The 25,636-nt window shown below is 36.3% G+C and overlaps 1 protein-coding gene across 2 annotated transcripts in view; it reads left to right on the top strand.

Moving 5' to 3' along the window:
• Window positions 1–25,636, top strand: part of ATR (ATR serine/threonine kinase) — a 38,766-nt gene that overhangs the window by 11,836 nt on the left and 1,294 nt on the right. Inside the window, exons 16-46 of one of the 2 annotated variants that reach the window (XM_038145742.1) lie at window positions 101–286; window positions 714–806; window positions 2,183–2,313; window positions 2,502–2,645; window positions 3,459–3,552; window positions 4,286–4,411; window positions 5,801–6,007; window positions 6,214–6,327; window positions 7,242–7,357; window positions 8,166–8,286; window positions 9,167–9,304; window positions 10,452–10,659; window positions 11,171–11,349; window positions 12,204–12,368; window positions 12,723–12,814; window positions 13,399–13,490; window positions 13,868–14,045; window positions 15,190–15,366; window positions 15,732–15,891; window positions 16,415–16,594; window positions 17,871–18,013; window positions 18,415–18,512; window positions 19,595–19,824; window positions 20,526–20,660; window positions 21,285–21,485; window positions 21,800–21,943; window positions 22,651–22,801; window positions 23,480–23,636; window positions 23,756–23,909; window positions 24,852–25,003; window positions 25,256–25,361. In XM_038145742.1, coding sequence (XP_038001670.1) covers window positions 101–286; window positions 714–806; window positions 2,183–2,313; window positions 2,502–2,645; window positions 3,459–3,552; window positions 4,286–4,411; window positions 5,801–6,007; window positions 6,214–6,327; window positions 7,242–7,357; window positions 8,166–8,286; window positions 9,167–9,304; window positions 10,452–10,659; window positions 11,171–11,349; window positions 12,204–12,368; window positions 12,723–12,814; window positions 13,399–13,490; window positions 13,868–14,045; window positions 15,190–15,366; window positions 15,732–15,891; window positions 16,415–16,594; window positions 17,871–18,013; window positions 18,415–18,512; window positions 19,595–19,824; window positions 20,526–20,660; window positions 21,285–21,485; window positions 21,800–21,943; window positions 22,651–22,801; window positions 23,480–23,636; window positions 23,756–23,909; window positions 24,852–25,003; window positions 25,256–25,361 — 4,572 coding nt within the window. Of the gene's footprint in view, window positions 1–100; window positions 287–713; window positions 807–2,182; window positions 2,314–2,501; window positions 2,646–3,458; window positions 3,553–4,285; window positions 4,412–5,800; window positions 6,008–6,213; window positions 6,328–7,241; window positions 7,358–8,165; window positions 8,287–9,166; window positions 9,305–10,451; window positions 10,660–11,170; window positions 11,350–12,203; window positions 12,369–12,722; window positions 12,815–13,398; window positions 13,491–13,867; window positions 14,046–15,189; window positions 15,367–15,731; window positions 15,892–16,414; window positions 16,595–17,870; window positions 18,014–18,414; window positions 18,513–19,591; window positions 19,825–20,525; window positions 20,661–21,284; window positions 21,486–21,799; window positions 21,944–22,650; window positions 22,802–23,479; window positions 23,637–23,755; window positions 23,910–24,851; window positions 25,004–25,255; window positions 25,362–25,636 lie in introns of both variants that reach the window. The other variant, XM_038145741.1, reaches the window with a different exon arrangement.

The following is a 25,636-nucleotide window of genomic DNA, read 5'->3' as shown; positions in this document are numbered from 1 at the left end:
GCTTTGACTTCTATAACAAACCAACCAGAGCCCATTGCCTCCTATCTCTCAGTGTGCTGATAACATTGTGATGAAATGAAGGCTTTGTGTTTGACTGCAGAATGAGACTGAGATAGAGCTGGGCAGCTTGCTGAGGCAGGACTACCAGGGCCTGCATAACGAATTGCTGCTGCGGCTCGGGGAGCACTACCAGCAAGTCTTCAATGGTTTGTCCATATTGGCTTCATTTGCCTCTCAGGATGATCCCTATCAGGGACCCAGGGAAATAACCTCACCAGAACAAATGGTAAGGACATCAAAATATTCATGCTCAGTTTTTTCAATAATTTCTTTTTGGCCACTGTGAGAGTGAAGACAATTTGCCGTTCTCAGCATCACTTATTTCAGGCAGAAAGTGGAAGAAAGGCTGACATTTCCTATTAAGTGTTTCTGTAACAGAGAGATCCATACCAAGCGTGCATAAAACCAAATCAAAAAGTGCCTGAACAAACACACAACACACATGTAAATCCTAACATCCTACAAAACAGCAAGACCCACAGCCTCATAGGGATGTCTGTCAATAACACTGATATTTCCTAAGTAGTATTTGGGATTCTTCTCATATGTATTTCACAATTAGCATTTCATACTTGCTTTTTAATTTCTTAAGCTTTGCGATATGTTAATTGTAAGGTTATTTGGGGTTTTAACTTTTTTTTTTCTCTCCACAGGCAGATTATCTGCAACCTAAATTGCTTGGTATCTTGGCTTTTTTTAACATGCAGTTACTGAGTTCCAGTGTTGGCATTGAGGATAAAAAAATGGTGAGTAAACTTCATTTTGAATATTAAAACAAAAATAAGCCAAGACTCTTGTAATATTCCAGATTTACTTGTGTGATCATGCAACTGTCATGGGAGTCTCAAAGATACTAGGGTCTCAAAATGATTCTTGAAAACTGATGGTCTCACTGTGGGTAGGACTTCTGTGTAAGCTCAAAAGTTCTTGATTTCTTTGATGGTCAGATAGTGTATTACATTTTTCAGTCAGACATGGTGTATGCAAGGAGTCAATCAACCAGGAATTATAGGGGAGAAATCCAAGTGTTTGATTTTCAGTGTGTGAAGCAAACACCAGGGGAGGATGAGGGAATGTGTGCATGGGGTTATGTAAGGACACCAAAGGGTAAAGGTAATGAAAAAAAGGTGGAAATCCAAGAGATTAGTTTTGGTTCTCACAGAACAGCTCCTTTAAGCTTTGCAGTAGAGTGCATTTAGAGAAATTAGAGCTCACAACTTGAGACAAAGTGAAAATTCTACTGAAGTAGTGCTTCTAACCACAAGACTGGCCTTTTAGCCTCCTCACAGAGGGAGTGTAGATGATTTCTGCAGGAAGTTTTCAATGCTAGAATGTACATAACCTTTGCGTTGACAGACTGCATTTTCTCTGATGGTTTTCTTATTTTCAGATATTCATGTTAAAATGTTCTCATTTTCATAGCCCCCTTTCTGCATGCTTTCTGAATTTCTTAATTTGTACAGCACCTCTTTTGCTCCACCTGCTATTGTTTCTATCTTCTGTTTTTGTTCCTGGCGAGTTTCCCATTGCATGACCTTTTCTCAAGCTCAGGTTTATTCCTGTGTTACTGATCTGTCATGCTGGACATTTTACTACCTTGTTTGGTGTAGTGTTACTGTGACTGAAATACCTCCTGCATCTCAGTATTTCTCTTCTGTCTTTCATTGACAGCTGAGCTATTACCCGTTCCCTGATGCTTGCCAGTCACTTCTGTGAGCAGTTGTATGTCAACTCTGTTGGGGTTTTCTTGGTTTGATTTTTCTTTTAAATGCAAGTTTGTTTATTTCCTCTATATTTCCTAAGCCTTCTCTTTTCAGCTTGGGATATATAGTTAATCATGTCTCTTAATAGACATCTGTAATCATTAACTACTTGGTGTCCACAGTTCTTCCCTCATGATCTGTCAACAGCCTAGATAATGTAGGGTTTTGTTACAATCTTGTCATTAGAGATTCACCCCCATTTTTTTCTAAACCCAAATTCTTTATTAAAACATCAAACTAATCTTGATGCCTTAGAGTATGATTTCTTAAGCCAAGGATAGCCCGATTTTAATAGAAAATATAACTCCTACATGTTTTCCTGAGTATCTAATACATTAAAATGACTTTCATCTGTTTAGGCTTTAAACAGCCTGAGGTCTTTAATGACACTCATGGGTCCCAAACACGTCAGTTCTGTCAGAGTGAAGATGATGACCACGCTGAGAACAGCTCTGAGATACAAGGATGACTTCCCAGAACTGTGTTGCAGGTGAACTGGTGGTGTACCCCAACAGGGACATCCCTGCTATTTCTGTCCTTTACTATGCTGTTTGGTTTTGTTCTGGACAGGAATCTTAACCACAGTGCTGAAATAGCTTAAAGTGCTTCTCATGACTCACCTGAAATGTTTTCTGCAGAGAGGAATCATTGATTATATTGTTTTGTTGCCTTGTTTAGGGCCTGGGATTGCTTTGTTCGAAGTCTGGACCATTCCTACCTTGGCTCCTTGCTCAGCCATGTGATAGTAGTGCTCTTGCCCCTCATACATATCCAACCCAAGGAAACCACAGCAATATTCCACTTCCTCATAGTGGAGAACAGGTACTGCACAAAATATTTTCAGTTATATGGTTTAAATCCTGCAACAGGAATGGGGATAACCCTAAATTCAAGTCATCCAGCACTGAGACAAGAAAACTTGTTTTTCTGCTAAATAGTTATTGTTTTATAAAATTGCCCCTTCTCTAAATTGTGTTGAGGCCTTGAAATGTAACAAATGATAGCCCCATCTGAAAAGGGGTTTTTATATTGTCCTTATAAATATATATGATGCTGTGGGCAAGTTACAGCCCATTCAGACACTGAAGCCTGGCAGGTTTTCTTCAGTGTGTTTATGGAGCTGATGTGGAAAATTACTTCCCTCCACAGAATAATGATGACTGCTAACATTTGCTCTAAGCTAAAGATAAGTGTACAGAATTGGAAATGGTGGAGGAAATGAGTTCTTTGTTTTCTTCAATAATTAGAGGTATAGTTATGAAGTGCACAGATTTTATGTTGAGTAAGGTTTCATACATTCCATTCAAATGGTCACACCACTGAAAATAAAACCAAAGTTTGAGTCATAATTTCTTTTTCATCTTTTAAGCTTTTGTAGCTTAAAAGGGTTTTTTTAGGAATGTTGATACTTAATATCTTGATTACTTTTGATACTCATTTATCTTGCATTGTAGCATACCAACATTTTTCACAATAAAAGGTAGTAGAGCAATAATAAGGCTCTTGTAGAAGGCTGTAGTAGCAATATTGAAAGAGATTTCTCCATTGCTTTATTTTGATGGGCTTTTAGGGGTTTTTTGGATTCAACTAATGTTTGCTGTATTCTTTGCAATATTTTTTTTTGATGACTACTAGGGATGCAGTACAAGACTTTCTACATGAAATATATTTTCTACCTGACCTTCCTGAACTAAAAGAAGTTCAGGTTGTCCTTCAGGAATACAGAAAGGTACAGCCTCTTTTATTTATTTGCTTGGCTTTATTGCATAAAATGAATTCATGACAACTGAGGTTGACAAAACATGTAAAGTGTATTGTTAAGTGAAAATATATTTATCTGCCTGTGATACACAAAATAGGTTTTGTGTATCACAGGCATAGTTTGAAGCATGTTCTGATTCTTGTTTAGGAGTAAAATATACTCATGTTCAACATTCTTGTTTCTGTAGCATCTCCTGAACCCCGACTTTTCTTCTCTTTTGTGACAGATATTAGGATGAGAAGTCAACAGTTTTAGCTATGGCCATATTGTCTTTACAGGGAGCAAAGTTTGTCCCTTCTTAGGAGCACTCTATGGTCCATTTCATTTGCTTGTCCTCAGAATGATTTGGTAATAGATGGGAAGTAGCAATTATTTTGTGGGAGTGAGGCAACAAAAGTAGGAATTGATTTGATTTTAGACAGACTTTAAGCAAAGCATTTTCTTCCGATTTAATAATTTTTATTTACACCATCATTATATTTACCCAAAAGTAAAATATAGCATGTTTTTGAGTAAAACATTTTTAAAAATAGGCAAGAAGACAAATGGTGTATGGATATAGGTGAGAATGTAAGCAAAAAGGCATTTTTTTCCATGTATTCTTGCTTGTGTTCTTTGAGATGCTGTTCAGCCATATTCCTGTTATACTTTCAGTCATATTCCTGTTATACTTAATTTGAACTTCTTATGTCATGCTCAGGAATCCTCCAAGAGCACAGACTTGCAGACAGCCCTGCAGCTGTCTATGAGAGCTATTCAGCACGAGAATGTGGATGTTCGGATTCATGCACTTACCAGCCTGAAAGAAACATTGTATAGAAACCAGGTATAGAAAACCTCCTTCAGCAGAACTAAAAATAAATCACATTAGCATCTGGACCAAAAGTCTAAAACTCTTTGTTGTTACAGGGTGTTCACTTGAACTGGGTTATTCTCCTCGGTTCATTAAGCCGTTCCTTCATATAATGGGGAAAAAAAATTCTTTTTCGTGACACCTCTGTGTAGGTGGACTTTCAAATCCTTCAAATCTTTGTGATGCTGATTTAGTAAGGCCACTGTACTTTTTTTTTTTTTTTTTCAACTCTGAGGAAAGATGTATCTAAGAAGTCCATTTCAGCAATTTACTATGTGGGCTTATTGTCTGTTTGTGTGTGTGTAATGTATGAAAGAATTAAGATGTGCTTGGACCACCTTAGACCTTCTTTTTTTTCTCTTCCTTCTTTGTCTTCCACCCTCAAAATTTTGAATCCATTGATCATACTCAAAAACATTTTATAGCCATGTACAAGCTGAAGACATTGCTTTATGTTTCTGTGTGGTTATTAGCCCAAAGGGTGTGTGTGACCCATTAGAAAAAGTAATAAATCTGTACCCTTAGTAATTATAGGATTGTGGGATGCTCTTTAGCCAGAAATTTTTTTCTAAAGTCCAGCTAAAAGAACAAACAACTATTGTGCATACTCCTGGCCAGCCAGTACTTCTTGCAGCTCAGGTCAGCAATATCCTGCCATGTCTTGCTGAGTTAGAGGTCTAGCAAAATAATTGAGGCAAATCAAACTTAATTAGTTCCACAGCTTGTGGAACTGTTTGCTCTGTTATGTTGGCTGTAGTTTCAGTTTTCATTAAGCATAACAGTGACAAACATTTTGATTTTTTTCTGAAATTGGACTAAATGTGAAACTGAGGAATAAAAGCTGGGCCGAAGCAAAAAAAGAAAGAACACCCAATTAACATGATGGACATTGATCAAAGGACCTGAAACCTTGGGCTTTGTAGGATTTGAGAGTGACAAAATGTCCAAGAAATGGCAAATAGTAAGAATAGAAATGGCAGCAAACCCAGAAGATATCACAACAGTTGCATGAGAGAAATTGGGAGGAAGTATTGGAAGTCATAAGAAGAGGGATAAGTAAAAATACAGATAATGTAGAAAAGAGGTACTTGGTAAGACAAAGAAAGAAAATGAAGTTAGCGGAGAGGTGCATGATAATGTAAAACAATATTTGCCATGACAGCATTATTAACTGAAGCCCAAATCCTTCACACATTTGTTTAGTCCTTCCTAGGGTGAGAAGCAGATTAGAGCAGTTGGTCTGTAATTACAACCTGAACTCATGGCTAAATGAAATCAGAAGTGAGTTACAGGTTGAAGATTTCTGAGGTTATTTACAAATATGGTTGTAGAATGACTCATCTTTATTGTTCATCTTCCCAGGAAAAATTGATCAAGTATGTGACAGACAGTGAAACGGTGGAGCCAGTCATCTCCCAGCTGGTAACCGTGCTTCTCATCGGCTGCCAGGATGCAAATTCCCAAGCACGACTGCTCTGTGGAGAATGTTTAGGTGAACTGGGAGCCATAGATCCCGGCAGGCTCGATTTTTCAACAAGTGAAACTCAAGGAAAACACTTCACATTTGTGGTAAGAAGCATTGCAGTAGTGTTTTGTTTAGCCTCAGGGGTCTTCTAAAAGTCTTTGGGAGGAGGGAACCTCTTATCTCCAGACCCTTTGAAAATTGAGACTTGCTGTCTCACCTAAAACAGTTTAGAGTTATGCTTCCAAGTGGTTATTTACAGATACAGCTATTAATTTGTTTGAGTAAAACTGGCATTCTGTTTGTGATTAAGGCTGGAGTGGAAGATCCAAATTTTGCCTATGGACTGTTAATGGAACTGACCAGAGCTTTCCTTGCTTATGCTGACAATGTTCGTGCTCAGGATTCTGCAGCATATGCAATTCAGGTAAGATATGTGGTTAGATCCTACTTTTGTTTCACAGATTATTTTCTGTAACACTGAACTTAAAACTATGCAATACAATTTTTCGTTTTTAAGTATTTGAAACATCATCCTGTAACAGGTTTAAATTAGGAAGAACGCTTAGTATTCTGGGTAGTTCGCAAATAAGATAGATGGGTTTGCTTTTGTGTCACAGTATTTTAGGAGACTTCTGATGTTTTAGAGGTAACTGGCAGTCCACACACAGGGATTAAGGAGTAGTCCTGAGAGTGGCTTAGAATTAGTTCAGGTTGCACAGGCAGAAATGAAAAGCAGTATTCCTAAGACGGTTTCTGCTTACACTTTTAAGAAGCAAGTGAAAGGGAGCCTACCCTTATTTTCAGGCTCTAGTCTTTTGTGCTGGTTTTATTTAGTGGATGGGGATTTCTGGTTGCTTTTTTGTTCTTGCTGGTTTTGATGTTTAATATCTTTGTGGAAACTTCAGGATAGTTTTTTAGTCCAGGAGAAAATAGGTGGCCCTATGTAGTCAGCAGGATAAGAATTTTATTAGCATATGCAAAGATTATGCACTCTCTTCACAAGGAGGAATCGGACTTAATTCTAGTCCTGGTTTATTGTCAGATGGGAAGAATACAAGATAATGTGGTCCAAACACCATCTGGAGAATCTGGGGAATCAGTAGTTGAAATCAAAACTTGCCTAGTAAAAGAGGAATTAACAGTGTTGGAAAACAGTGTTGCAGTTATGATTTCTGAATTAAGGATTCCATAACTTCTCTCTCATTACTTATCATAGACTCATTCATGTTGGAAAGATCATATCATGTACATGGGGTTTTGGTCATATGCACAGGGTTTTGTACTGTGGTCATGAAAATCCTCAGTGCTATCTTGGTGATGCAAACCATCCCTTTTCAGGAGTTGCTGTCCATCTATGACTGTAGAGAGACAAACACTGACTGCCCTGGCTCCAGGCTTTGGAGGAGGTTTCCTGAGCATGTGCAGGAGATCTTGGAACCTCACTTAAACACACGGTATATGACAGCTAAAGGAATGGCTTTTCATAGCAGATCTGTTTGGTTTTTTCTCCAGGCTAGTATTAACCATATATGGTTTTGTGACTCTCACTCTTCTGGGAAGAAGGGTCTTTCTACTAAAAGCTGAATTATTACTTACATGAATGTAATTCTCTCTAAATCAAACAAGCCAGACCCAGAGCTCATACTTTGCCCAGGTCTGTCTGTTTGTCCTTAGGGCATTGACTTACATGATGTTTTGAAGTTTTTGTTTTTCTTTCCCCTCTACTCAAATCTACTAGCATCCTATTAGTCCTACCTTCTGTAGAAGTAGGAGGAGCTCGCTGAGTTTTAATCTGACTTTTTCTTCACATTATTTTTATCATTACTTCAATAAAATGAAACTTCAAATTATGTTGGTGTCTTACCTTGAAATAATCAATGTTTCCCTTCTATTTCCTCATGAAGACAGTCATGCTCGCCTGTGATAAGCTTTACCTTTTTAGAAAACAGACTTTTTGGCAGTTCTCAGCTTTCATGTATGCTCTGGATTTTTCCTGTCAAGAACATAGTACTCAAATATTTATCAAACTTCATTTCTTAAAACTGATTATGAATAGCACTTTAAAATATACTCACAAAAAAAGAAGCTCTAGAATAAAAGATGTTGACTACTGAAAGTGGAGGTTTTAATTCTACTTTTATAGATTCAGAAGACAGAACTTAATATTGCTCCAGTGAGGGAATTTCATAACTAACAATATGATATTATTTACTGTATTAAATGAAAAGTTAGTTTTATTAAATGGATATTTCAAAATTACAGGTACAAGAGTTATCAGAAGGCTGTAAACTGGTCTAAGGTGAAGAAGCCAATTTACTTAAGCAAATTAGGTGATAATTTTGCAGAATGGTCAGCAACTTGGGCAGGTTATCTTATAACAAAGGTAAGAAAATAAATCTTTCTGTAAGGTTCTTTACAAGACAGTTCTTGAACCTCATTTCAGTTTCTGCAGGTCAGGGATGGATGGGAGAATATGTCTGTTGGCTACAGGCCTGTTACAGGACTTTCCTGTTTCTTGAGCAGGAAGGTTTCTGCAGGTAACCTTCCAGTAACTCAGGTTACTGCACTCCCCCTTCCCCAGCACTGGTTCCTGGTGAGGCTTCACAGGCAGTGTCAAAGCTAAAAATCAAGGAAACTTGCCTTTGTCCTAACACTCTTGTGAAACTTAGGGCACTGAGAAATGCTTGTGAAAAGTGTCTGAAATGCTTCTGGATTTACCTTCTCAGTTTTGGAAAGATTTCCCCGTAGATTTCCCACAATATCTAAGTGACCCACTGAAAATGTCACTTCCAACTCAGCCACCTTAAGAAGTGAATTGAATTACAATAGCTCAGTAATTACACTGTCCTCTTTCAGAGAGAGTAGAATTGAATGTCTTCATAATATCCCACTTTCTGCAGGCTTTTAAGAGCAGAAGAGAGGCTGAGTGTAGAAGAGGGGCTGTGTAGTGGCAGACTCTCAGCCTTTAGTTTTTTTCTATGGCCAGTACAAGTTTACAATGGTGTAAATCACATGGGGAAGTGGAAATGTAAGTAGTGCTTACCTGTCTTTTGTGCTGTGAGCAGTTGCTACATGTAATAGCAGCTGCCATCTGGTATCCCTGCTGCAGATTGAAGTCTGATGAACCTTCTGTAAGAGTCAGGTATTTTAAAATTATTTGATGGACTAGAATCTGTGTTCATCAACAAAAGGAAATCTTTTGATTGTTCATGTATTTGCACATTTGTAATGATGCTTTTCCTGGAAATAATATTTTTCTATAGGTGCGACATGATCTTGCCAGAAAAGTTTTTGATTGCTGCAGTATTATGATGAAAAATGACTATAAAGTGACAATTTATCTGCTTCCACACATCCTTGTCTATGTTTTGTTGGGATGCAGTCAAGAGGATCAACAAGAGGTGAGATGTGTAAGATGGCAGTGTTTTTCACAGGAATGGTCCGCAGCTCTTCTTCATGAGAGCTGCTCAGCTCTGTAGGCCTACATGAATAAATTATTCAGGTGTTAAACTCCTTTTTCTGTATTAATAATAGAAATAATAATATAAATTTTCTCTCACGGTTTTGAATATCCTCATACGAGTTTGTGTTGGAACTGCTTTTCTGCAGATTTCCATCATTTGGGCCTAGGATGAGATATTATGTAGTTAATTATGACTGCAGTAACTTCAACAGCTGGAGTGGTACAAAGAGGAAGTGTGCAACAAAAACAGCCAGTAAATTGAACTTGTATAATTCCAAGAATTCACACTCATAAATTTTTGCTCTCCTTTCCATACAGTTATAGTTTCAGTGGATAAACTATTCAGCTGCCAGATTCTTGGGGAGCAGGATTTATAGATGTGTTGTAGCATAGCAGGGGGAGGGGAGAAGTCATCCTGCTTTCCTTCAGTTTGCTTGAGCTGTCAGTGCATGGCCCAAGTGCTGCCATTTTTACTGGGAGCAGAGGGATGCAAGTTTGCATGGGCTCTTTGTAAGCATGTCCTGGGTGAAATGAAGGAATTGGAAGATACTGAAAAGTATAACTTACATTCCGTTAATTTGAAATTTCACAGCTGAAATATTTATGTTTAAATATCCTGGGTGTATAGAGGCGTGTGATGATTTTCCTCTGTGAGCAAGTAATCCACAATAAGCATCTGTTATTTATGTTAACTCATATTTTATGGACTAAAACAAGCAGAAACAGGTATCTTGTCATGGCATTTACTTAAACGGAAGCAAAAAGGTAGATCTGTAATCTTGTAACCAGTAGATAACTTTATTCTTACCAAATCTTGAAATATTGTATTTGTAGAAGAGATGCAGTAGCATTTGTTGTGTCTTGAAACCTCAAGACTTTCTCCCTGTATGGAATCCTTTGACAGTAGCTGCTGCTTGGTTTGCCATTTCTTCCTTTTAAGATTGTGAAACAAGCTCATGAAAATAATCTCCAAATTATTAAAATATACACTTAAAATATCTGGTATTTTAGATTGACTTTGGTGTTTATTGCTGTTTCTTGCTATTTTGCTGCAGGTATGACACTTGTGTCTTTTACCTTTGTAGGTTTACATGGAGATTATGGCTGTTCTGAAACATGATGACCAGACCAGCAGGAGGCTTGAGGACAGTGCATCTGATCTGAGCCAGCTGAGCACTCAGACAGTGTTCTCCATGCTGGATCATCTCACTCAGTGGGCCAGACATAAGTTTCAAACACTCATTGCTGAGAAAAATGCTGGCAAGTCTAGCAAAGATAGAAGTGATCTAAAAAGTGAGGGATGCTTATTTTATTTAAAATGGCATTAACATTATTCAAAGAAGTATTTTATTTATGTTTGCAGCTTCAAATTGTGACCATTACAAATGCTGTATTAGTAAAATATGTAATCTCTTTTATGATTTCTTAATGTCATATTGTGATTTCCCCCCCTTCTACCCCAAATGGAATCTTCTGAATGCCTGTTGCAAGAAATACAGATTTAAAATTTGAACAATGAAATGGTAATTTTTGGATAGTTCTCTAAACATACTGTTTAACTGAATATAATACTATATTATGTGTATAATATTACACATATAATACTCTGTACTGTCTTGCAAGATGCAGAAAGTTCACCAGAATTGTTTTAAATGAATTAATGTTGACAGAAAACCATGTTCTTTAATTAGTACAGTTATCTCACTAAATTGTTAAATGAGTTAATTGAATTCTGATGCATAAGGTAATTCTTATAAATGAAACCTCAGTTGACAAACTTTTTAATATGTCTTTTTTCCAACAGCATCAAATGAGGACTATGGAGAATATCAAAATGTGACACGTTTTCTAGACCTCATTCCCCAGGATACGCTGGCTGTAGCCTCCTTTCGTTCCAAGGCTTACACCAGGGCTGTGATGCACTTTGAATCATTCATAACAGAGAAGAAACAAAATATTCAGGAACATCTTGGATTTCTTCAGGTTCTGAAGTTCTTTGTGGTTTATGTTTTTTATTTTAAGATGAAAATGTGTCTGATAAATAAGGGTTGGTCAAATTCTTCTTTGTGATGGGAAAAAGAAGAGATTTATTTGGGCGCTTGTTAAATACAAGTGTTTAGTCATCTATATTTCAGCAGTATTTAGTACGTTTTCTTGCTTGGCATGCTTCTTATATGAAAAGGAATGAATAGCTTTCTATTGTATAATAAAAGATTGTAAATTCATTAAAATAATTAAATATGGGTTTGTAGATAGGATAACTTTGATTGCTTTAAGTTGGCTCTGTGCCTTCTGCCAGATAATACAGCCAACTATAATAACAAAAAAAATGCCAAGTACATTGGAAGAAATTCCAAGTGGCTTATTCTAAAGTAGAAAAAGAGCCCATGCTAAAGGTGTTGCAAATCAGAGAAATGATTTTCAAGAAGTATTTTAACCTGTGGGATGATCCTGTTTGTGGTTCCCTATGGTTTATATTCGTCAGTGACACTTCAAATTTGAAAAAAACTTAGTATGTTGCTTTTTCACCAAAAGTAATCATCTTTATGCTATACTGTAATAATAGTATATTTATTTTGCTCTTTATACAGATGGTTTCAGGTAACTTCTTGTAGTATTCTATCAATAGTATGACATCATAAATATTACTGTATACTAAGGTAGGGCTCAGCTTTGGAAGGAGCCTGGCAAAACTGACATCTTCAATGAAAATTTATTGCCAGTGAGTCCTACAGAGTAGTGTGTGCTTCATGTTCAAGAAGTTCTGTGATTCTGCAGGTTATCTGTAAAATAACTCAGTGTTTTTAATGGCCACGTCCAATTCTGTTTGAATATAGAAATTGTATGCTGCTATGCACGAGCCAGATGGAGTGGCTGGGGTGAGTGCCATTCGGAAAGCTGAGCCTTCTCTCAAAGAACAGATCCTTGAGCATGAAAGTATTGGCTTGTTAAGAGATGCAACAGCCTGCTATGATAGGGCTATCCAACTGGAACCTGATCAGGTAAATAAAAACGATTTTTTTCTTTTTTAATAAATATAATTTTTTTAAATCTTATGGCTCACAGATGACTAAGGCAAAAAAACTTCTTCCGAATATTTAAGTAAAATAGGAATCTAAGTGTTCATTGTTCCAATTGCTAAATAATTATTGCTGTTGGAAGTGGCTTATGAGCTGAAACAAATCTCTTACTGGATTTTTTGAATGTTCATTTATCTTACAGTGCAATTAGTTATGCCTTTTCATACTCTAAAAAGCACCCAAATGAGCATATTTCTTCCTTCAGATTGCCATGAGTTTAATTAATATGTATGTAAGGTTTTCATTTGTTGTTTTGGTTTTTTTTCCTCTTTCTAGATCATTCACTATCATGGTGCAGTGAAGTCCATGTTAGGCCTTGGTCAGTTATCTGCTGTAATAACTCAGGTCAATGGAGTGCTTGCAAACAGGTACTGTAAGCATCTAATACACAGTTCATTTGAATAATATGAAGCTCTGGTATAAATCTCTGCCTCAGTAGCCATTTCTGCTCATTATCAAACATTTGAGGCTTATTAAACATAATTGAATTAGCAGTGTGAAGCTAGTAAACTTTGAGTGCTTTATTTATAAGTTATTTATTTCACTAAGTCCAGAAATTTTCGTGGTTCTTGTCTGCACTGTGTGCAGTGTTGGTAGGTGCTTTAATTTCTTAGATAGGATTTTTGCATTGTTTCCATTGTTTCCCATGTTTCCCACTGATTCCATTGGTATTCTGTAGTCTAATAGGTAGATAGATTAAAAGCTGGTAGTTTTTGATGTACCACACAAGTTAAATACACTCAGATTGCATTTGTGAGACCATGTTGTACAGATCTTATTTGTTATCAGTGCATGTCCTTTGGTTTTACTGACTTGCTTTAGAAGCAAGCTTATCTTGCCTCTTTTCAAGTAAAAGAAGTTTTACGTAAAGAACACTTGCTAATGTAATGTAGGATTAACATACTGAGAGGAGACAGCACAGAATTGTATTGCCTTTGTTTTCTTTTAATAGGTCTGAATGGATTTCTGAGTTGAACACTTACAGAGTGGAAGCAGCCTGGAAACTATCACAGTGGGATCTACTGGAAAATTATTTGGCTTCAGGTAAGTTATCATTACATAAAAGTATTAATACTTCATTGCATTTCTGAACAATTGTATGTTTTAGTTTAATCATCTTGAATCAAGGAGCAGCTGTTGTCATTTGGTTTGGATTTCACTGGTAGGAAGGTTGGTTCTGATGTTCTGGATTTTGTAACTGAATTTGACTGTAACGTGTATAGTCTTTGAGCAGAACTTTTGAGTGTGTGTATCTTTTGAGTCTGTTTGGTTGGATGGATTGTGGAGTTGAATTGTACAGTGTTAATAACATGCAATTACTTAGTTCTGAGAAAATTTTTTTTCCAGTAGCATGTTAAGACAAATTAGCATGTTCAGGTTAAGCTGCTTAAAGAAGCAGAGTGTTCTTTTTCTCCCCAAAGATGTGAAGTCCACTACTTGGAGTGTCAGACTGGGACATTTATTATTATCAGCCAAGAAGAAAAATGAAGCAGCGTTTTACGAGACGCTCAAGGTTGTTCGAGCAGAGCAGATTGTGCCCCTCTCAGCAGCAAGCTTTGAGAGAGGATCCTATCAGCGAGGATATGAACACATTATCAGGTTTCTCATTTTCATGGCATTATTTTTAAATTCAGAAACCATGTAAATCAAGTATGCAGCAGCAAGAATTTTGCATTTCTACAGTAAATGGTACATTTTTGTCACCTTTTTTTATATTCATCCAACTGAAAACCTTTGATTAATTAGGACTTTATATTCATCCTCCATGGAAAACATTCACAGTAAAACGATGGGGTATGGTCTTTCCAAATCAGCTAGCATGCAAATGTAAACATCAGGTAATAAAAGCCAGCAGTTTAATTCCATGCTTGAAGTAGTACAAATAGGCCAGTTACTCCATTAACTTCAGAGCATTGCTTTTGATCTGTATGGAGGCTGAAAAGCACTCCCTTTTTTATCAAGAAAGAGCAGTAAGAATTATACCCTATCCCTTTTCTTTATTATTAAACTTTTAATTTGGCTGCAGTAGACTAAAAAGTGAGTAGCCATTTTGAATAAAAAGATTTAATACTTCTCTGCACATCCTTATGGCAAGATACTGGCTGAAGCCAGTTGAAGTGCATGTTTTAGTTACTTCTTAATTCTATTTTCTGTTGGTAATTTCTGCAGTGTTGTTTGGGAAATGAAGTTTGGGGATTGAGAAAGAAGTGTTTCAAAGTAGTTTCCTTTAGCCACTGATCCAGGCTACTTGGGAGCCTTTCAAGGATCTCTTTTTTTCTCTGTCAGATGTACCCACTACATTTGTACCCACTTCTCTCTGCCATTGAGAACTGGGGGATTTATAACCACTCAGCTTTCCATCTTTACAGGGACAGATATTCACAGTAATGGTATTCTTAAATAAATGGAATAACTTCACTTTAAGTAAAAGTATATTGCTTTTAAAATGGGATTTGTTGAAAATGTCAGACTTTCAGAAGAATTGTTGCTGAAAGTAATAGATAGAAATACTCTTTCAGCTTGACAAAGGAATATTAAGGAAAAAACTAACCAGTTTATAAATCCTGGATTTTGTGTGTTTGCTTTTGCTGCATTTTTTGCTTTTTAGAATAAATCTTACTGGGTGACATTATTTACAGGGCCAAATTTTAGAAATAAATTTTCAAAAACTTTGTAAGATTTGCATGTATCTCAAACAGCAATAAATTCTCACCAATTTTTTGCCTTTAATTTGCTAACACAGGTTGCATATGCTGTGTGAGTTGGAACACAGTATTGGGCCAATGTTTCAGCAACCAGATGGTGACCACAGTAAAAATTCCCTGAACTGGTGTGCTCGTATTGAAATGACCCAAAACTCTTACAGAGCAAAAGAACCCATTTTAGCACTGAGAAGGGCTTTGCTTAGTCTCAGTAAAAGGTGAGGACATGACTGTTACTTATCTGTGTTGTATTCTCAGCAATACTCTGGGTTTCCATATATATGTTAGAAGAGAGAAGATAAAACTCTGGGAATTTGTTCTAGACAAAAGCAGTCCTCCAATATTATTTATCTTCAAAATAAGGAAGAGAAGCAAGAAACAGGGAGAAAGTGTGTTTATTTCGAGTCCTAAATGGAAAAAAAAAAGTGAAACAAATTTATTAAAATAGTTTTAAATTATCATTATGTAGTATATAACTTCTTGAGAAATTCAGCTTGTGTTTCAACACATTGATTTTTACTTCAGATTTTAAAGTAGCATTCAAAACAGAAATGTTTTCTTTTTTGCAAAAATGTCCCTGCAGCCAGGATTACAGTGAACTTGTTGGTCAGTGTTGGCTCCAGAGTGCTAGAGTTGCAAGGAAAGCTGGGCATCACCAAACTGCCTATAATGCTCTGCTGAATGCTGGGGAATCAACGCTCTCAGAACTCTATGTAGAAAGAGCAAAGTGGCTCTGGTCCAAGGTAAGGAAAACAAAAATGGAATTTAATTTCCTACATGCAAGAAAATAATATTTTAAGTTTTCTTCAAGAAAAATTATGGCACACAGTCAGTATACATGAAACAAGATATGTCAGCTGGGACTATCAACACATTGCAGCTGATCCTCCAGGTGCTGGTCAGCCCTGTTCTGTATCCATTGACCTTCCTGGCTATAAAACTGGTGGATTACCTGGCTCTGTCAATGCAGCCCAGGCAAATTTACATTATCTTAATATTAGACCTCTTCTTAATTTGTTTCCTTTTAACTAATAGCAGTAGGCAGCAAACATGAGAGAAATCATTGTGGTACACCTAAAAGCACAACAATGCTGAGATAACAAGGAAATAAAAGAAGCATTTGAAGTTAGTAATATTCAGTTGCCACAGCCAGAACAGCCTAGAACGCATTTGGGGACATAGCTTTGCCTTAATAACAACTCTAAGAGGGAAGTTTTGCATCTCTCTTATTTGAAGTATATAAAATGTTTTCTGTCTTTCCCTTAGGGTGAAGTTCATGAAGCACTAATTGTTCTCCAGAAGGGAGTTGAGTTATGCTTCCCTGAAAATAAAGCACCCTGCAGTAGCAAAAATCAGCTCATCCATGGTCGGGCAATGCTGCTGGTGGGCAGATTTATGGAAGAAACTGCTAACTTTGAAAGCAATGCAGTCATGAAAAAGTATAAGGTAATCTGAAATACTACTGTTAACAAGGCAGGAGCTTTGAATAATAATTTATTCCTTAAGTAAGTTGTTGTTCTGCTCCTGATGGTGTCAACCAAATATAACATAAATGGGATTAAACAGTGCTTCCATTGTATGAGGGAAGCAGTTCTTCCTGTAAAGATTTACCTGTCTTAACCAGATTTCATGTAACACATCAGTACAAGGAAGACTAAAGTTCATATAATTCTGCTTAAATAAACAAGTTACAGAAGTATGGCTTTTTTCTCATGCTTGCACAGATTAGAATTCCTCACTAAAATGTGGACTACTCCAAATACTCAGAATTGACTTGGTGATCCATTGCACTACTCTTCAGTATTATTTCTGTCTCTGGTAATGACTTGTAAGTGTGATTTAAATGTGCTTCCAGTCTTTGAAGAACTAGGAAAAGGGACAACTGGTATGATCTTCTTAAACAACACAGTACTGCATGCTTCATCTTGTGATGCCTGTGATATTGCCTTCTAAAACAGTAGGAGATGCTGATATTGATGCTTCCTTAAAAGCAGTATGTCTCCTGTCCAAGTTTTGGTATTTGATATTGCTAATAGTTACTGCTGTCTTACTAGATAACATACTTCTGTAAAAGTCATTTAGAGAAAAATGTAAATTTATCAAATCAAATGAAGGTTGAAATAATGTAAACAAATGAAATTTCAGTGGATTCCATGAAAACACTAACACAGTACTCTCTGCTAAGTATTGGCACAAGAAAGAAGCCAGGGTTATTTGATAAGGGATGTCCCTCTCACCAATTATTTTTTTTTAATACATGTCGCACCATTTTTTGTTTTTTCTTTTAAACATGATTTAGAAGGAAAACAGAAAAATATGGAATCATTGATTCATTAAGGTCAGGAAGATGATCGAGTCCAACTGTTAAGATCATACTGTTTCACTTTTCAAAAAGCTCTGAGAAATCCAGTACTGAATTACTAGGATCAGGAAGCTGATTTTAATGAAAGTATGACCTTCCCTAGTTCAGGAATCCCTTACCTTGAATTGTCTGTCTCCAAAACCAAAATGTATTTTGAAAACAGACTTCTGGTTTGTAGTGGCAATTATCTTGAGGCAAAATTAGAATTTTTGGAGTTACAGAGTTAACAATTAATAATTTTTTGCACGTACTCTGCACAACGTAACTAATATGAGATTGTTTCTTAAGAAGATTTATTTTTCTTTTTTATTTTTAAGTTAGCATCCTCTCAGAAGTAATTCTCTCATTTTGATGTTGCAGGATGTTACAGTTTTCTTACCAGAATGGGAAGATGGACATTTTTATCTTGCAAAATACTATGATAAATTAATGCCGATGGTAACTGACAACAAGATGGAAAAACAAGGAGATCTGATTAGATACATAGTTCATCACTTTGGGAGGTTAGAGGGGAACTTTGCTTACTTTCTGTAAAAGGATAACAATTATACTGGGGAATATATATTCTGTAGGAATATATTGTCTTCACCAATTCAGACTGACTCCAATTTTTCTGCACTATTGTAAAACAAAGTACTACATGCTTCCTTTTTGTTTTCATACGTAATTAGTTTTACTTCTGACTAACCAATTGTGTCTTTTGTCAGACAGTTAATTATTTAATCTGTGGTTTTGAGTAAAAAAAACAAACCCTTTGTATATTTTTTGGTTGTTTGCAGATGCATTAAAATGCTGACATAAATTTCTAAATTTAGAATGGATTATTGAACAAAGGACAGTGTAAAATTTGTATTACTTGTAATATATATCATTAACATACTTTGATTTAAACATTTGATCACAGGTCTCTACAGTATGGAAACCAATTCATTTATCAGTCAATGCCAAGAATGCTGTCTTTATGGCTGGACTTTGGAGCAAAAGCATATGAATGTGATAAAGGTAGAACATTTTTCCCACTACATAGTTCCCATGCCATTCTTTTGAATAGATGATTGAAAGAACTGTGAGGTAGATTTACAGTTTTTTGTTTAGATTTATTGCCTGAGGTTTTATGGAAACAAGAAAGTACTACTATTCTTGTAAAATACAGGATGTTAATATGCAGGAGAGTATTAATTATTTTAATTAAATATTCCAGAATTTTTCTCAAGTTGTATGGGACAACATTGTTCCTTGGGTAACTGAAGACATTAGATACAGGGAGAATCCTTGCATGCCCCTGGTCACCACTTTTCAGGTGCCTCATGAGTGATGAGTAATAGTTTTATGCGCACTTGCTACAGTAAGGTGTTAGGACTTGAGTTTGGTTTTTTTTCCAATTTCTTTTGGTTCCAGTCTTTGAAGGAATTTTTACTAAAATTTTCAACCTCATTTTACTGAAACAAAGGGGAAAAAATCTTACAGGCAGCAGCATGATGGCATGAGAAACTAACACCACAGATGCACTTAGGGTGGGAGATTCTGGTTCAAATGAAAATTGCAAATATTGCTTGCAGGTCTAGAGTGAAGCAGACAGTTGTGCTCCTTGATCTTGTCCTCATTCTACACACTCAGGTCAATTATTTGGCTGCAGGCACATCAGATCCTGCACTCTGAGATGCTGATGGGAAACTCAAACTGGGTCCTCAGGGGCAGGGGTGGAGATAGGAGCAGATGTGCTAATTTCATCCCATGGAAAGACTTCCTTCATTTCCTCTCCACTAAAGAACATTGGAATCCTTTTAGCAGGCAAATACATGGAGTGTTTTTAGTCTGTTCTATGCCACTTTATCATTTTAGAGAAGTCATTTTAGGAGTGTAAGGAGATTTAATTTCCTGGTATTCTCCTTAGTTAAATAGCATATGTATTCAGTCACTTATGCTGTGTTAAAAAGAATTTTACAGTTGGAGCTTTTTAGTTGCCTTCAATTTTTTTTGGCTTATGAAATTGCCAACAAAATATTATTCTATAGCCTTGATTTAAATGACTTTGCATTTCCAGTGGGGAGAACCAGGAATATGGTCTTTTCATTTTTCAGCAGGTCGTTCAGAACGTGTTCAAATGAAAAATGATCTGGCTAAAATAAACAAGGTGATTACAGAGCACACAAATCACCTGGCACCTTACCAGTTCCTGACAGCCTTTTCTCAGCTCATCTCCCGGATCTGCCATTCTCATGATGAAGTCTTTGCAGTTCTGATGGTGATTGTTGCTAAGGTGTTTTTAGCCTATCCACAGCAAGCAATGTGGATGATGACTGCTGTGTCCAAGGTACCTTGATATGTATAGCTACACCTTTATTAAGTTTACAGAACTGTTTTTCTCAGAAATGTAAATATAACCCATTTTACTCTAAGCTGATAAAAAGGATTTGAGAGGCTCATTTGTTGTGATACAGTGTTATAGAAGAGGATATCAGTGCTGTCATTGCAAATGATTTTATTGCAGTCTTAATTCAGATATTACAGTTTAAATGTTCCAAATTGGAATGCTAATATGCATCCAGACTTGTATGGTGTATTAGGAAAGGAAATTTGAATAACAAATAGCTAATGAATTGTGTAGTTATGGGCAACAGATTTCGTTGCATTTACAAATTGTGTTACAGTACTTTCAGTCCTATAATCAGAGAATCAACTTAGTAGATAGATGTACAATTAGTTAGCAGTAAGGTCATTCCAAAGCAGACTGGAAAGTGTGCTGCTTACCGTTTCTTGAGGCTGGTGAAATAACACTCAGGATACACTGACATATTCTTGAATATTGGCCTTTATCTTGTGGGACTCCCAAGAATGGTTTCAGAAATTCCCCCCCACACACACACCCACCAACAGTACCACTTCAGCTCTTCAATTGAAGGACATCCTTTTCCAGATATTAAATATGATAAGCAATAAGGAAAGAATATTAATCACTGGGGGGGATTCTTCAATTCTTTGTTTAATAAATTTTAACTTTTCCTTTTTTTTCAGTCCTCTTATCCTATGCGAGTCAATAGATGCAAGGAAATTCTAAACAGAGCTATTCACATGAAGGAATCTTTAGCAAAATTTATTGGAGATGCCACACGCCTTACGGACAAGCTGCTGGAACTCTGCAACAAACCAGTACCTACAAAAATAAACAAATGAGTGCATGTTGTAGGATTATTCAAGAATGTCATGCAAAAGCTGCTTCTGATTGCTTTCATTAGCCAATTCATAATAATACAATAATTTATTATATTAATAATTATGTATCAATATTAATAATTATTAATTCATAATATTACTGTGGTTTAGAAACCACACTAAATTGTAAAACATTTAAAATAGCTCTAAATCGAGCACACTGAAATCTTTCAGTACATAATGGCTTGTTTAACAGTGCATGGACTTTACATTGTTTTTGTACATTCACGTATCATTCATGCCCATTAATTTTCAGAGTTTTACTGTAAAAATAGGGTGGTTGTTCTTTTATGAACAAATCAACTTGATAATAAAGGTAGAACTAAATGAATTCTTTCATTATTCTGTATTTATAGTCAAAGTGAAAAATAAGTCTGTCATATCAACCAGATATATTTACTTCTTGATTATTTAATTTGAAATGTAGCCTGCTGTTCTTATTACAGTCAGAATTTATTATTCTAGTCTATTTATTAGTTAATATGAAAGGGCAGTATTATTTTAAGTGTTTGTTAACTTTAAAGGTTATTTCTAACTTTGGTCATCTTTTTTTTTTTCAAGGTTGATGGAAACAACTCAACATTAAGCATGAGTATTCATTTCAAAACACTGAAAAGATTAGTAGAAGAGCACACATTCAGTCAAATTCTCATTCCCTTGCAATCTGTAATGATACCAACTCTTCCTTCAATTCCTGGTACCCATGCTAACCATGATCCTTTCCCTGGCTGCTGGGCCTACATTGCAGGCTTCGATGATGCGGTAAGGCTCTAGTTGCCACCTGCTTTTCACTTCCTGTTGAAGAAACGTAGCTGCAAATACATCTCTGTTCTCTATAAATGGGAGGAGGAAGTAGGAAATTCCATAATTACTTCTGTGGAAGCTGAGTGGCTTCTGTCACAGCAGCCTGAGGCAGGTGTGGCCCCTTGGCATCAGATAAAGATTTGGTCTGAGGTTAATGTGCTGCAGCACTGTGGAAGTGCTAACACAATTGGTTGCAGTGGTTTATTACAATTACATGCTTTATTTTGGATAATCTGATACAGATGTTAGTAAAGAAGTTCATTCTTCTTTAGGTGGAAATTCTTGCCTCACTTCAAAAGCCAAAAAAGATCACCTTGAAAGGTTCAGATGGGAAATCTTACATTATGATGTGCAAGCCAAAAGATGATCTGAGAAAAGACTGTCGGCTCATGGAATTCAACTCCCTTATTAATAAGGTTTGACGAATGAGACAATCAGGTGCATTGTACTTACTGACCAGGACAGAACACTGAGCTATCCAACAAAAAAAGCCAATTTAGCTTTAGCAAAAAAACAACAGCAATTGATATTGTATGACTTCTTACAGGCTTGTGAAACAATAACAAATTACAATATTCGGCCAAAACAATTGCTTATTCCAGAAAAATTAGACAGGATGGGCTATTTACAATAAATAAATAGCTACAGACTTTCTGCTGTCAAGCTTAATATTTCTTATTTAGTAATTTCTAATATATTTTATAAAACACAGGTAAATCAATTTTTTCATACTGAGGTGTTGCCATACCTCTTATTTTAGTTCTATTTTGCTTTTCAGCAATATGCTTAAGGTTAAGGTACCATATCTCCTGTGAAGTTAAAGCAAATGACAGCATCTCTGAAACACTAAAAGATTTATTTCAAATATTGCTTTTAAGGAATTTAAGCCATGTACAAGTTACTCAATTTAACTGTTTTATTGCAAAATCCTCTTTTTTAAAATTTACTTTGGAGAACAGATGCACATTTTGCTTTCATTTGACCTACTGCAGACTGTGATGCTTAGATTTGTAAATTCTAGATTGTGTGATTAGAAAGTAGTTATAGATAGAATGTAAATGCTATAGATCCATTTTGATCCTATCTGTGTTCTGTGCTAATCTCATTTTCCTTTTGTGAATAGTGCTTAAGAAAAGATGCAGAGTCCCGTAGGCGAGAGCTCCATATCCGCACCTACGCAGTGATTCCATTAAATGATGAGTGTGGCATAATTGAGTGGGTGAATAACACTGCTGGTCTAAGAAATATCCTGATAAAACTTTATAAGGAGAAAGGTAAAGAAATATATTAGAATATAGTAAAAGTTTTTAGATATTTTTAAAGGGCTTGTATCCTTTTAAGTAAATGAAGCAAATGGCAAGAGTCAGGCTAAATTCTAGGAAGATGTAGTCACATGTATTTTTATCTATCAGCAATATATTGTTATTCATATGTGTGGTAGACTTTTGTTCTTAAATGGAAGAGAGTTGGTGCTTGCAGTGAACAAGTTCCTTACAAGAACTGATAACACAGGCATCTTAATACTTTCTTACATACAGTGATGTAAATTGTTCCAGCAGCATGGGGATGTGCAGCCCTGAATAATAAAAAATACTGTGAACTTTTTATCTAGATTTGATTTGTTATTTTTCATTTCTGTTACATCTATGTGAGATAATGAAGATAATATACAATTGAACCAAGGTTAGGAATACAGCAGCTTTACAGAGAAAACATAAGATTTCTTTTGAATTTCTTCTTAACAAAACAGCTTTCTGATCAGTGCGATAAAAGTTTGGGGAAAAACTTCCCTGTACCCCATAACCAGCATGGTTTATAGATTATTTTTCATTTGATCATTTATTTCAACTTTATGGAAACATTTATTTTCTTTAAATTACCATTTTGTAAGAGTACATATAAGGCTTTGTATTTGGAGATTTCTTCTGCCTAACTGAGGAAGTCTGTTGCAGGTATCTACATGACTGGGAAAGAGCTGCGGCAGCACATGCTTCCAAAGTCAGCGCCTTTGCCTGAAAAGCTGAAAATGTTCAAAGAGGTCCTTCTGCCTCGTCACCCTCCTCTCTTTCATGAATGGTTTCTTAGAACATTTCCTGACCCTACTTCATGGTGAGTGACTGGGTCAGCTCAGGAATATCTCCTTTGTGTATTTCCCCGAGAATGAACGGGGCCATAGGATGAGGCCAGCTGAGGCGAGCAGTGCCTCAGAGCTGCCTGCTCTCTCACAGGTACAACAGCAGGTCAGCCTACTGCCGCTCCGTTGCCGTCATGTCCATGGTGGGCTACATCCTGGGGCTGGGAGACCGCCACGGCGAGAACATCTTGTTTGATTCTTTCACTGGGGAGTGTGTGCACGTGGATTTCAACTGCCTTTTCAATAAGGTGAGAAATGCCACTTGCTGTATGTGCTCTGTATATTATATGCATATAAGTTATAAATTTCTGCTGTCTTGGGGTTTTTTCCAAGTTTTTACTTTAACATATCCATTGTGGTCTTTGTCTCTCTTTGTCTTGTATTTATATCCCAAAAAAGCCTGGGATACATAAAGAGGATGGGATCGTTCTGTGTGCTGCATTCAGTGAAAACCACCTTTTTGATTTAGCCAGTATCAGATGACCTGATGTAGATACACTGAAACAGCCCAAATTTTAGACTGTTTATATTTTGTGACTCTCCTCTCTCCACTATCACTATGTTCACTATCTCCCAACAAAACTGTAATTGCTACATTCAGAATTCTGCTTCTGTGGAGAATTTCTTGTTCTCTCTCACACAGATTCAGCACAAAAATTCCAACAGTTCTGTGGAATAAACAGCAGAAATTGTGGCCAGATTGGGATTTGGAGTTTTGGTGTTCCAGTTGAAAGATGTTTTTGGTGTGGGACATGTGGGCCTTTTTAATTCTGATAAGTGAGGTAGAAATATTGTTAGGTCATTTCTTCTGGTTTCTTTTTAGTAAGTCTAAATTGTCCTATATAACAATTTTTAAAAATGTTTTTAAGCTAACTTGCATATTATAAATGAAGAGTTAGCATTTTGCAATGAGACTACAGAGCATAAATATATATTTAAGAATAACATTTTATACTCTGTATTAGTGTGTTAAAACAGGGAAAAAGAGTTTATTTGGACAATGTTATCTTATACTCACTGTAATTTCCCCTTATCTGAGTAGGACTGTGAGCTGAGCAAACATCTCTTGCCAGCTCAGGAACTGCCACTGACAAAGATGGAAAAAGGAGGAAAAAACCTAAAACAAATGCAAATGTTGCTCTTTAATAATGCTTAAAACACTTAGGGCATACATTTTTCTCAATGTAAAGGGAGAAACGTTTGAAGTTCCGGAAATCGTTCCTTTCCGCCTCACTCACAACATGGTTAACGGCATGGGTCCCATGGGAACTGAAGGTCTCTTCCGAAGAGCCTGTGAAGTGACCCTGAGGCTGATGCGAGATCAGAGGGAGCCTCTGATGAGGTATGGCCACTGCTTTTGCTACAAACTCCTCCCAGCTGTCCGTAGTCTGAACGTGTGAAACAGTAACTGCTGGGGAGTATGCCAGTTGCAGCATATGCCTGTCCTGCAGCTCACTCGCAGCATGGCATGGAGCTAAATATAAAGCAGTATACATTCTCAGCCCTAATTACAGACTCCTGCCAGTGTTTGTGTTTTGAAAATTAAATGTATTTTATGTATCATATCCTTTTCTAATTTCTTTTATTTATTTAGTGTCTTAAAGACTTTTCTCCATGATCCTCTTGTGGAATGGAGTAAACCTGTTAAAGGGAATACAAAAGCCCAGGTGAATGAAACTGGAGAAGTTGTCAATGAAAAGGTGAGTTTGAAACAAACACAACCTAAGGTATTCAAATATCAAATATCCATTATTGTTACAAATTACATATTTCCTAATTGAAACTTCATCTTTTTTTTTCTTCTATTTAAAAATTTCTCTGGTTGTTCTTTGTTATCTCTCTGTTCATAATTTTTATCTAGAAAGAGATTTTTTTTAAACTGATAAAAATGTAATTTAACCAAACAAAAAAGCCTGTAATTCTCTTGTTGGTGTTACTAAATCAAGGGCAATATCAGCAGAAGCAATGGATCTTG

This window comes from Motacilla alba, chromosome 9, assembly GCF_015832195.1.
Source record: "Motacilla alba alba isolate MOTALB_02 chromosome 9, Motacilla_alba_V1.0_pri, whole genome shotgun sequence".
Classification (NCBI taxonomy): domain Eukaryota; kingdom Metazoa; phylum Chordata; class Aves; order Passeriformes; family Motacillidae; genus Motacilla; species Motacilla alba.
Note: the sequence above shows the minus strand (reverse complement) of the source record. Positions and strands in the feature narration are given on the sequence as shown.